Raw genomic sequence first — 12,590 nt, 5'->3', positions numbered from 1 at the left:
GCCAGCGAGGGTCCCACACAGCGCGATAGATCTCTCCTGCAGTGTCCGCTGCTCCCCTCAGCAGTGTACCTCGTCAGTCTGCCTGTCCTGTTCCCTGCTCTGGCTCTGGTGAATTCTCTCACCCTCTAGCGCTTCTGACTGTACCCAGTGCTTGTTTAAATAAATAAATAAATCTTTAAAAAAAAAAAAAAAAACTGGATTTAAACTTTAAAAAAAAAATTCTATCTTAATCAGTGCCATTAGTATTAATACATAGGTGTTATCTAGCACACTAAAGCAAATCTTGGATTGGTTTCTATTTATTAAACAGACTAAGTGTGTAACTCCATGTGCTCAATATACAAACTATATACACAGTATCTTCCAAAGGTGAAATTGATATATTATCACACTGTTAACTTTAAGAAGTTGTGTTCTTACCGAGGATTATTAGTAGTCCTAAAATCTTCTATTTTCCAGATATTTTCCAAATATTTTCACAAAACACAGAAGAAATATAAGCAATAAGAACAAAATTATATTGATAGCCTTTTTGGAGGGCATGGATAACACTATAACAGTACTTTCACTGCTTTTTAAAAAATTCATTAAAAAAAACTTAGTCAACTGTTATATATCATTATTAAAAATTATTCTCTAATAGCTAATCTTGATAAAAATTTAAACTCAGTTCTTACAAATGAATCAGTTTTATGAATTAAGATGATACATGGAGATAAGAGAAATAGGTTTGTTGTTGCAAAGCATTTGACTGAAAGACAAGATTTTTTTTTCGTCATATGCTTAAAGTTTCTGATAAATAGTGAAGAAATTTTTTGTTATTATGCCCTCAACAGTTCGTATTTGTACTGGGATAAAGAAATCCTTTAGTTTCTGTCGTTGTCCTTTAATATATAATTTTGTGCTATATGAACTTTTCCCAAATCTCAAAAGAAGAATAGAAAACTTACCACTAGTTAATTGAACTTCATTAGAGTCATGATTATTATTCAGTAAAGCATTCTTAGCTCTCTCTGTACTTTTTAGGGCATTTATTGTGCTGTAGTTAAAATTGTATAAATTACATGGAGTGACACATTTGTGGAATTAAAATAATAGAAATATGCATCTAATTTACTTGGTTTTTGCTTTGCTACATAGAAAAAGATAATGAGGGCAAAGTTTTACAATTTTTGAGTCCAGATTTTGATACTTTTTATTAAGCTTAAAAAAGGAAAGAATATATTACTGTTTGCTTGGTAATGGTTCATTGTTCAATATGGTATTCATTTATACTAAACAAAATTTTTTTTTAAAGATTTATTTATTTATTTATTTATACAAGCACTGGGCACAGTCAGAAGCACGGGAGGGCGAGAGAATTCACCAGAGCCAGAGCGGGGAGCAGAACAGGCAGAAGGACCGAAGTACACTGCTGAGGGGAGCAGCGGGCGGCAGGAGAGGTCTGCACGCCATGTGGGACCCTCACCCGGCTGCCGGGGATCGAACCGGCACCGCAGAGGCTGCAGGCAGCCTCGCAACCCAGCGCTCAACCGCTGCGCCATCGGGGAGGCCCTATACTAAACAAAATTTAAGTTAACAAACAACCTGCTATGTGCCAGATACCTACTAAGCACTGAAAACACACTATAGAGCATAAATATAATCCCTGTTTTTAGAGAGTTTATACTCTGCTGAGATATATTTAAAACTAAACAGATAGTTTCATGTCAGTGTGGTAAGCAGTTTAATGGAAGGCTCAAGGGCATAGAACAGAGACTCCTGTTCCCACTGGGTGGGACAGAATTAGACTTCTTAGGAAACAAGGTCTAAAATGAAACCAGAAAAATAAGTTGAAATTAACCAGACCTAAAAGGAGAGGATTAGGGCTCCATGCAAAGGAAGAATATGTGAAAAAGGCCAGAGATACTTCATTCTGATGAGTATTTTAATTCCTATGGCTAGATCTTGAAAGTAGTAAGGGAAGTGTGCTGTGGTAGGAAAGTTGCAAAAAAAGACTAGGAAAGCACATTAAGAAGTTTAGGCTTGTAGAAGTAATTTAAATGAAGAAATGACGTGATTATAGTAGATCTGTAGATCTTTTTGCTGCCTTATAGAGAATGGATTGGGAGAAAGGAATAGGAGTTAGGGGAGACCAAAGACTGGGAACAACCAGGGACCCACTGTAATCCAGACTGGCAATTACAGTGGCATATAGAGCCACGGTACTCCAAGTCTAAAGTAAGTGAATAGAGTATCAGTGGGTGCCAGAGTTTCTGTTACCAAACTAGCAATGAGAGTAGATATTCTTGCTGTCACTGATAGTACCTGTTAACTGGTATGTCCAATTCTGATTTCATACTGGTAATATGGCATGAGGTAACACCTACAGATACAAAGTCCTTTACAATGTTGTGAGTTTTTTGACCTCTTTTACCAGTTTTAACTTGTTTCATCTTTGGTGTTTTTAGTTTGTGTTTTATTGGGGTTTTAAGTATTGCATCTTAAGTAGAATATTGAATATGCTCTTTATGGTGATTTTATGAAATTACATTTGCAGGTTCAGAAAGTGCTTCTCCAGTCCAGTCAGCTCTGGGATCCAGATCACAAACACCTTCTCCTTCTACCTTAAATATAGATCAGATGGAACAGAAAGATCTACAACTTGATGAGAAACTCCACCACTCTGTTCTTCAAACTCCAGATGACCTAGGTAATACTTGGAAATTAGACATTTGCCGTTTTCTAAGTCTTTTGGAAATTTGTTACTATAACATCTTTCTTGCCCTTAAAGATATTTATACTCTGATTCTTATTTCTTACTTGGTTATAGTTGATTACAGTGTTAATTAGCATAGCGATTGCATTACTTTTGTGAATCACATTACCATTTATTGAAATGGTGCCATTTTCTAAAGCAGATTTGACATTATTATCCTTAATGTTGTATTTGAACAACCTTCTGACTCTCAGGACAAAGTAGTAGCATTATTACTTGCTAATCAAGCTTTCAATAAAACAGTTGATGAAATCAGTCAGACTTCTACAAGTATGCAAGTTAAATTTATTTTGAAAGTATGCAGTCCAAATGAAGACATTTTAAGTAAATGCTGAGAAGTGACTAGCAAACCTTAGAAACCCCGCAATTGTTTTCTTTCTTTTTTTTTTTTTTTTTTTTTTTTTTTTTAAAGATTTATTTATTTATTTATTTATTCATACAAACACTGGGTACAGTCAGAAGCGCGGGAGGGTGAGAGAATTCACCAGAACCAGAGTGGGGAGCAGAGCAGGCAGAAGGACCGAAGTACACTGCTGAGGGGAGCAGCGGGCGGCAGGAGAGGTCTGCGCGCCATGCGGGACCCTCATCTGGTGGCCGGTGAGCAGCCGGGGATCGAGCCGGCTCTGCGGAGGCTGCGGCAGCTTCGCAACCCAGCACTCAACCGCTGCGCCACCGGGGAGGCCCGCAATTGTTTTCTTAAAGTTATCCCAATAGTACCCTTTAAAGCTCCCCATCACCAATATAAGCCAGGATTTAAAAAATGATTACACATTGTCACAATGTTTTATTTCAATAGGTTTACTCCAGAAGTCTACTTTTTATTGTTATGAAAGACCAATTACTAACTTACTAATACAGTGAGTTACTGTATGTACATGCAAAGAGGAAAAAATTAAGCATTAGGAGTAAAGGGTATATGCAATACTAAGAAAGAATTTCTAGACCAAATCATGGAAATACTATTATATCAAGCAGAAACAATCTTTTCTTTTTTTTTTTTTTTAAAGATTTATTTATTTATTTATACAAGCACTGGGTATAGTCAGAAGAGTGGGAAGGTGAGAGAATTCACCAGAGCCAGAGCAGGAAACAGAACAGGCAGACGGACGAAATACACTGCTGAGGGGAGCAGTGGGCGGCAGGAGTGGTCTGCACGCCATGTGGGACCCTCGCCGGTGACCTGGGATCGAACCGGCACTGCAGAGGCTGCGGGCAGCTTCGCAGCCCAGCGCTCAACCGCTGCGCCACCAGGGAGGCTCAAGCAGAAACAATCTTTACTGACTTTCTAATTTTCACATTGAATAGAACAGTGATGTTTTTAAGCTAGAGGGATACCTATAATGATATCTATCTTAATCAGCTGTTTTACAGATGAGGAAGTGTAGCCTTAGGAAGGTAACTTGTTCAGTATCAATAATTAATGACAGAAATGAAATAGAACCCAAGTTTACCTATGTATAATCTTTCAGTGTTAATAACTAAATATTATTATGGAAATTTTAGATTATGTTTCCTTTTTTTCCCAGTGCCATAGTGATATGCTTGTAATGCTCAGTATGATTTGTGAAATGTATAAATATGTCTTTGAAAATTTTAACTACAAAGAAATAGGCTTATGAGGACTTCCTGCAGGATCTGCATTCAGCCTGAGATTTTATGTTAATTTTTGATGTAACCTGAAGTAGCTGTTAGATGAAAGTATATACATATAAATATACTTTTTATATGAAACAAATTTCTTCATATGATATCTATCTCATTTCCTCCAGGTAAATCTAGAGAGAACCCTATTAGATAGTAATTATTTCCATAATAGGGAATTATGAACTGGTAAAGTGAGGTTTTGCCCTTTCAGGAAAAAATAAGACTAAGACATATGGACATTTCTTTTTTCACTTTTGTAGGTACTTAAGATCATTAATTTGACTTTTATGTTTTTGTGACCAATTCTCTTAGAAAAATAACTTGACACTAGTGTATTATTTTTTTCCATAGAAATCAGTGAATTTCCATCTGAATGTTGTAGTGTGATGGCAGGAGGTACTCTCACAGGATGGCATGCTGATGTTGCTACTGTCATGTGGCGAAGAATGCTAGGCATTTTGGGAGATGTCAATGCAATTATGGATCCTGAAATACATGCTCAAGTTTTTGATTACCTCTGTGAACTCTGGCAGAATCTAGCTAAGGTAAAAAGAGAAAGATGTAAGAGGAGAAGGAAAGAAAAATAAAATATGCATTAAGGAGTAGAAGAAACCTTAGATAACATTGTCTCACCCCTTCTGACTTTAAACTGGTGAAGTCATTTAACTATAAATAAATATGAGAGCACTTTTCATCAGTTTGTTGCATTTTATTTTAAAATTACAGATTAGAGATAACCTCGGCATTTCAACTGATAACCTGACCTCCCCTTCTCCACCAGTTTTGATTCCTCCACTGAGAATACTTACTCCTTGGCTTTTCAAGGTAAGCTTAGTATATAAAATATTAATTGAAAGGTTTAATTTCTTAAATAGGTATATGATTACTCTTAAATATTTGCTAGCTATTTTAGCTATTGTTTAGTCATTTAGAATAGTTTTTAAGTAGTTACATAAAAGGGAGCGCAGGCATAGCAAAGTTATTATATAGGAGGCATCATTTCTATTAAAAAATAGTGAATATAGAAAATTACATTTTTATTATATTTATGTGAAATTTAAACCTCAAATTTGTGTTCCAGCATATTTTATATGCTTTTAAAGATGTAATTCTTTTAAGTACTGTTTGATATGTTTGGTGTGTTGTCCTAAGTGAAACAATGTGGGTTATTCATACCTACTTGTATGAATTTAATGATAACATAGTTTCAGGAATCCTGATATTTAAATTCATTAAAGAAATTGGGCAAACAGAAATAAGTGAAAATAAATATATTGCTTGCTATATTCAGTTTTTAAATATTTAACAATTAGTATCTATTTGTATGGTATTAAAACAAAGATCTTTTTATTGTAGGCAACCATGCTGACTGATAAGTATAAACAAGGTAAATTACATGCTTATAAACTTATTTGTAATACGATGAAAAGAAGACAAGATGTTTCTCCAAATAGAGATTTTCTAACACATTTCTACAATATAATGCATTGTGGATTACTTCATATTGATCAGGTGACTATATATACTTTCTCATGATCTGCTTTATAGGTTTATTTTTAATTCCTAATTCTGTTTAGCTCTTGAATTAAATTAAAATCTAGAATTAAAGATCTAGAATTAAAAATACATAGTGGTTTATTTATAGGTTTTTCCATTTTATGATCTCATTTGTTCTTGAAATGTAGTTAAAAAGCAAGCTATTTATTGCAGTAAGGGGGTTAACTTGATTATTAAATACATTTTCCTCTAAAATTATACCAACAAGTGCACTTTTTGAAGAGACTAAAACCATCCTTTGCTTAGGTTCACAACATCTTCCTTTAATGTTTTAATGCACTCATTTTAAGCATTTTATAATTGACTTGTAAGGTATATGGATTTGCTCATCTAGGCATGCAGCAGTTAGATTTTTTTTTTTTTCTTCAAGAGTCAGCACATAACATTTTCTTAATACCAGTGATTGTATTAGCATAGTAACAACTATATTGATTTGGCAATTATATCAATCATAGTTACTAATAAGATAGTCATAAATGTAACTCTTAGAACTTTTCTTCAGAGGTCTTGGTTCTGGCCATAAAACTAAAGAATGTGGGAGGTTACAAGTCAAAGTAATATAAATATTTTGATCATAATGTAGTTCAGTTTCACTGATCATTTAAAAATCATTAAATTAATATTAAAAGATGATTATATTTCTTTCTGAAAAATGAGAAAGTTTTTGCATTAATTTAGAATACTTATAGTATTCTACTTATATACGTGTCTCAAAATGATGCTATTAATTACTAGGAAAGGAGAACTTCACTTACAATAAACCAGTTGGAATAATACAATCTAATACACTGCATCCTTCTGGTAAATTCTGAAGGCAAAGTGAATGAATAATAAAATTAAGAATATTCCTTCAAAAATGTTCAAGTCCATATTTCTGAGGCTAAATATCTATCACCAAAGGATTTAAATTTATCTAAAAAAAGAGAGTCTCTGCAATTGCCACATACGTAACGCAACTTCAGAAATCAGAGGTATCACATAGAAGCAAGTAGGTGGCAAGAAGAACTACTCTGCAGATCAGTTTTACAATATATGGGCCTTATTTCTCAACCCTTTGAAGCATAACCCTTACAACTTGCTCTTTAATGTGAAAAAATGTATTGATGTCAATTAGATACGTATTAAGTTTACATTCCTTTGACAAAAAATATAATACTAAGCGTGGATTATTTGGAAGAACAAGAAATATTCCTCAATTATTCAGCCAATGTATAGTAATTAATTGTTTTATTACTGCTTGTTATCTACTTTAACAATATTGATTAGCTAATACCCAAGATTACATTTGTGGTTTTTTTTTCCCCTTCTTTGCTTATTTCTAAGGATATTGTCAATACAATTATCAAGCACTGCTCACCTCAATTTTTTTCACTTGGTTTACCTGGTGCCACAATGCTTATTATGGATTTTATTGTAGCAGCTGGAAGAGTGGCTTCTTCAGCTTTTCTCAATGTAAGTTGTATTTCCTGTTCTTCATAATATAATGAACTGTAGTTAACCAGTACTCAACTAAGAAAGCAACAGAGGAACAGCCATTGTTGATAAAATCTAACAACCTACTGGTCAGGAAATGTTATACTCTAACTGGAATTGATAGCTTCTCCTACTTCAAAAAAAAAAAAAAAAAAAAAAAAGGAAACAAGAATTCTGAAGTGTAAATGAAGTACTAAAGTTACTCAAAAAGTACTAAAGTTAGTTCTTGGATTGATCTAGGAGATATATATGAGAAATTAAAAATTATAAGCAAAACAATTTAAATTGAGGAAATCTAAAGAAACAGGGAAGGAGAAAATAAAGGAAGGTTAATGGGCCGTATAGCAAAAGAGAAGAAATAGATGTGAGGTAACCCAGAAATAAGCTCTAGGAGTAAGCTCTAAATTTTCAAACAGAATGTAGGGATTTTTCATACATCTGTGGAGCTGTGAGACAAATGCCAAGTAATTTAAGGAGTTGGAACATGTTCATACATAAGTGGCAGAGTCATGTGAACTAAAGAGGAAGGTGGTAACTATGTTTATGGTGTTACATTTCATCCTATAGAAAGAATGAATAACCTTTTTTTTTTTTTAAAGAGTCATAGTACTCTTTTTTTTTTTTTTTTTTTAAGATTTATTTTTTTATTTACACAGGCGCTGGGTACAGTCAGAGGCATGGGAGGGTGAGAGAATTCACCAGAGCGGAGAGTAGAACAGACAGAGTGATGAAGTACACTGCTAAGGGGAGCAGTGGGTGGCAGGAGAGGTCTGCGCACCATGTGGGACCCTCACCCGGTGGCTGGGGATCGAACCAGTGCTGCAGAGGCTGCGGGCAGCTTCGCAACCCAGCGCTCAACCACTGTGCCACTGGGGAGGCCCAGAATGAATAACCTTTAAAGGATTTTATGGAAGGAATGACTATTACCAAATTTGTATTTTAGAAAAATCACTTGAACAAAATATAAATGAGAAATAACTGTAGTATTACCTATCCAGTAGACTTACTGGAAAACACTAAGAACATTTGGGAGAAAAAAATCAGAAATATCTGATTAACATTTTACTCACTTTTCATTTATAAGCTGCCAGAGGCCAAAAGTGAATGAGAAAGAGTTCTTTTTGGGGCATAGTAAATTATCTAGTAGACATCCATTTGGAGATACCAGGAGGGCCATTCATTGCATGTACAAGTCAGGAGCTCAAAGGAAATGTCAGAATTGAAGATGTAAAGCTGGAAAACTTTAGCTTATAGATTGTATTGATAGCTATGAAACTGGATACAGTCACCTAGATGAAATGTGCAAATGAGAGAACAACTGACCTTTATAACTAGTTATTAGCCTGGTTTTCTAATTTCCTAAGGACAGTGGACATGTCTTACTCATGTTGGTATTGTCAGTACCTCACAAGCATCACATTTACAGGTCTTTATAAGTAGAGTATGTAAGTATTTATTTAGCACAAAGTTTGAGCTCAACATGTGCTAAACCCTTTCGTGGTTATTAAACTTTTATTTATCTTTCTGTATAGTGTTCCTTTGGGTGAAATACAAAGAATAGAGAATAAATGAGATAAATTGTGCTCAGGAAACATACTGTCTGCTGCTGGGAAGATAGGAAGTATACTGACAACTGTGGAATATAGGGTAACAAGTTAGATGAATAGAAGGAACTCAGCATAGTGGTGGAAAGCATGGAGTCTAGCTCCAATCTGCCTGGATTCAAATCCCAGCTCTATCATTTATTACCTATATTTTGTACAAGTTACTTAATTTCTTTTGTTTCAGTTTTTCATGTATAAAATTGATATAACCTTGTTCATAGGGTTATATTGTTTTATTTTTAAAAATTTGGTTGAAGTAACCCTGCATTATGACATACTAGTTTCAAGAGTATGTCACTGAAAATCAACAAATATATGTACAATGACTTTATCACTAAAAGGCCAATCCATTCTTTCATTGTACAGTTGTCCGCTTTGAGTAACCTCTAACTAGTTTAATAGTCCAAAAGTTTATTTTTTCTTTTTTTTTAACTTATTGGCTTATTTTTCTCTATATACCACTTATGAGTGAAGTCATACAGTATTTGTGTTTCCGTCTGGCTTATTCCAATAAGCATAAAATCTTTAGGTAAAACATAGTGTACATAATGTACAATATGAATTTGTTAAATGAAATTATTTGGTAATTCAGAGAAAAAGGAGATCTTTCTTGTTTAGGATATCAAGAGAGTTTCATAGAAAAGATATTTGAATAGATCATTTAAATATTAGTATTTTTATAAGTGAAAATGAAGATGAGGGAAGGTATTCTGGAAAAAAAGGAAATAGGCATGAGTAAGCTGTGCTCCAGGAACAATAAATAATCCCATTTTTAGGAGCTAATTATTCTAGCTAGAGAGTAGTTTACAGAAAGATAAACTTTAGATCCCAGCTATCCAAAGTGTGAGCTCCACACTGGAAAATTTGGTATGATTTGGATACTTGTTATAAATGTAAAATCTCAGCCACCATCCTAGACCTGGTGAAATAGAGTAGTAGACATTTTAACTATATCCCAAATGATTGGCATGAACAATAAAGATTAAAAAACAATGCTTTAGGGGCCTCCCTGGTGGTGCAAGGGGTTAAGCGCTGTACTGTGAAGCAGTCTGCAGCTCTGCAGCACGAGTTCAATCCCGAGTCGGCCAGGGAGCTACCCACATGGTGAGGCAGACCTCTCCTGTCTCGCCCGCTGCTCTCAGCAGTGTACTTCGGTCAGTCTGCCTGTTCTGTTCCCCACTCTGTCTCTGGTGAATCCTTTCACTCTACGCATCTCTGGCCCGACCCCAGTTCTTGTATGCATAAATAAATCAATATTTAAAAAAATACTTTAGACTGTACCTTTGGAATATCTTCATTGCCAAGGATCAGATTATAATGCTTTATAAGAGAGTTAAGTGTTTTCAGAGATTATTGATTGTGTGCTTTGGTAATATTAAGTGTATTAATCTGAGTAAATTAAGTAGAAGACAAATTAGAGATGATAACAAGTTACAAGGCTATTATATCAGGGTATACAGATTATCAATCTCAGGTATTGGCCAAACTTGATAGACCTCATAAGAGCGTGATTCATAAACCAATGTTATTTTTTAATTGATTTTCTATGAAAACTGTACTATTCATTGGCTGATTATTTCAGAGAGCTAGTTAGCACGTTTCCTATAGCCTTTCTCAAGGTTCTGTAGGAGAATTAAGCCCTAATGTCTTAAGGCATCATTTTATGTGACTAAACTTAGTGTGCATCTAGGAGGATACTATCAGTACTTATGTAGCTTTGTTGGGGAAATTTAGGAAATAGTCATTTTTATTGTTGTTTGTTTCTGTGCTTCATAAGAGGAATACCAGTTGAAAAAAGCTACATAGGAAACCCAGTCATTGAAGGAATCACCTTGAGGCCCACATCTCCACACTTGAGTTTCAGGACAGTTTTTTCCATTGGATGATGTTGGCCATACAGTCTAAAATCATACACTTCAACATTTTTATGCAGTGCATATAATCTTCATTCTGTTAATGCTTCCCCTGTTCCCCTTAGGCAGATGATAAAGTAATTGATAAGGTTTTACTTTTCTTAATTACAATCACATTTCAGATTTTCCCCCATTATATCTACATACCTGAATATTCATGGTTACGCTGTACTTCTTTAAAGACAACTCTTTATCTAATCTCTTTCATTAAATATTGTTTCTTTTAAAATAAGTTTTGGTTTTGTAGGATGAGTTATTTGAAGTTGAGATCGTGATTGGGTTTACCCTGATTTTTTTTTTTTTAATTTTTTTTAAGATTATTTATTTATTTATACAAGCACTGGGTACAGTCAGAAGCGTGGGGAGGGTGAGAAAATTCACCAGAGCCAGAGCGGGGAGCAGAACAGGCAGAAGGACTGAGGTACACTGCTGAGGGGAGCAGCGGGCGGCAGGAGAGGTCTGCACGCCATTCGGGACCCTCCTCCGGTGGCCAGGAGCAGCCGGGGATCGAACCGACGCTGCAGAGGCTCCGGGCAGCTTCGCAACCCAACGCTCAACCGCTGCGCCACCGGGGAGGCCCTTTACCCTGATTCTTAATGCTTTTACCTGTGTCTATAAATCTAGATTTTTTTAAAATAAGCAAACAGGTTGTTTTGTTGAAAATCATAATAGAGCACTACTTCATTCCCTCTATTATAATATTCATTAACATGGGGAAATTACTTTGGAGAATAAATTCTTGTTTTACTTGAAGTATTGTATTTCTAATATGTATATTTTAACGTTGTTAGGTGCTATAAAGATAAAATTCAATTTATAGGTATTTTAGTAGTTAAAACAATATGGATGTCAATGTGGGCATGTTAGAGGGCAGAAGAAAAGAAAGAAATGTTCAGTGCTGATGCTTCAAATATGGGTTGATAAACTAAGAAGATAAAAGTAACCTTTGGTCTGCAGTCCAAGCATAAATTCTAATTGTGTTTTTAGTAAATTACATAGGCAATGCATTTGTCAATGCCTATTATAAAAACCAACTAGACTAGTGCCTGATTAAGATATAGTTAACATTTTCATCCTAAGTTAGTTCATTTATCCTTAGATAATAACAAATATCATTTAGTGACATTGAGTCATCTGTTCCCTGAAACAATATGTTATGATGTGAGTTGCCTTTAAAATGAAAGTATCTACATTTTTCCTCAAAAATAAGACCAATTTTATTCTGTTAGTAAGCTATATCCCTATTTATAGTGTCATTAACTGTAACTGATTAAGCTGCTCTTAAAACTGTTCATTGTACTTATTGAAAATAACAGTAATTTAAATGGAAAGTATAGATGAAAACCTAAATCCTTTTGTTTCTCCTTTCCTTCTGAATTTTGTCTTATATTCTCACTTACCTGGGTAATATGGTTAGATAATAAAGTATTTTTTCTGATAATCTAATGAAATCAATGCATTTAAAATATTTTAAAAATCTGGTACATAGGCACCAAGAGTGGAAGCACAAGTTCTTCTGGGATCTTTGGTTTGCTTCCCCAACTTATATTGTGAACTGCCTGCTCTTCATCCCAATATTCCTGATATTGCTTTGTCTCAATTTACAGATGTTAAGGTAAGAAATCAGATGCTAGTTTTTAA

General features: G+C 34.5%; 1 protein-coding gene across 6 annotated transcripts in view; it reads left to right on the top strand.

The window, feature by feature from the left end:
- RALGAPA1 (Ral GTPase activating protein catalytic subunit alpha 1) overlaps positions 1-12,590 on the top strand; it is a 199,357-nt gene that overhangs the window by 92,401 nt on the left and 94,366 nt on the right. For all 6 annotated transcript variants that reach the window (XM_037503217.2, XM_054689860.1, XM_054689853.1 and 3 more), the window contains 6 exons: positions 2,540-2,692; positions 4,754-4,947; positions 5,129-5,227; positions 5,759-5,914; positions 7,283-7,411; positions 12,439-12,564. In XM_037503217.2, the coding sequence (XP_037359114.1) occupies positions 2,540-2,692; positions 4,754-4,947; positions 5,129-5,227; positions 5,759-5,914; positions 7,283-7,411; positions 12,439-12,564 (857 nt within the window). The remainder of the gene's footprint in view (positions 1-2,539; positions 2,693-4,753; positions 4,948-5,128; positions 5,228-5,758; positions 5,915-7,282; positions 7,412-12,438; positions 12,565-12,590) is intronic.

This window comes from Talpa occidentalis, unplaced genomic scaffold, assembly GCF_014898055.3.
Source record: "Talpa occidentalis isolate TD23 unplaced genomic scaffold, MPIMG_talOcc4v2.1 talOcc4.11, whole genome shotgun sequence".
NCBI classification, from domain to species: Eukaryota; Metazoa; Chordata; class Mammalia; order Eulipotyphla; family Talpidae; genus Talpa; species Talpa occidentalis.
Note: the sequence above shows the minus strand (reverse complement) of the source record. Positions and strands in the feature narration are given on the sequence as shown.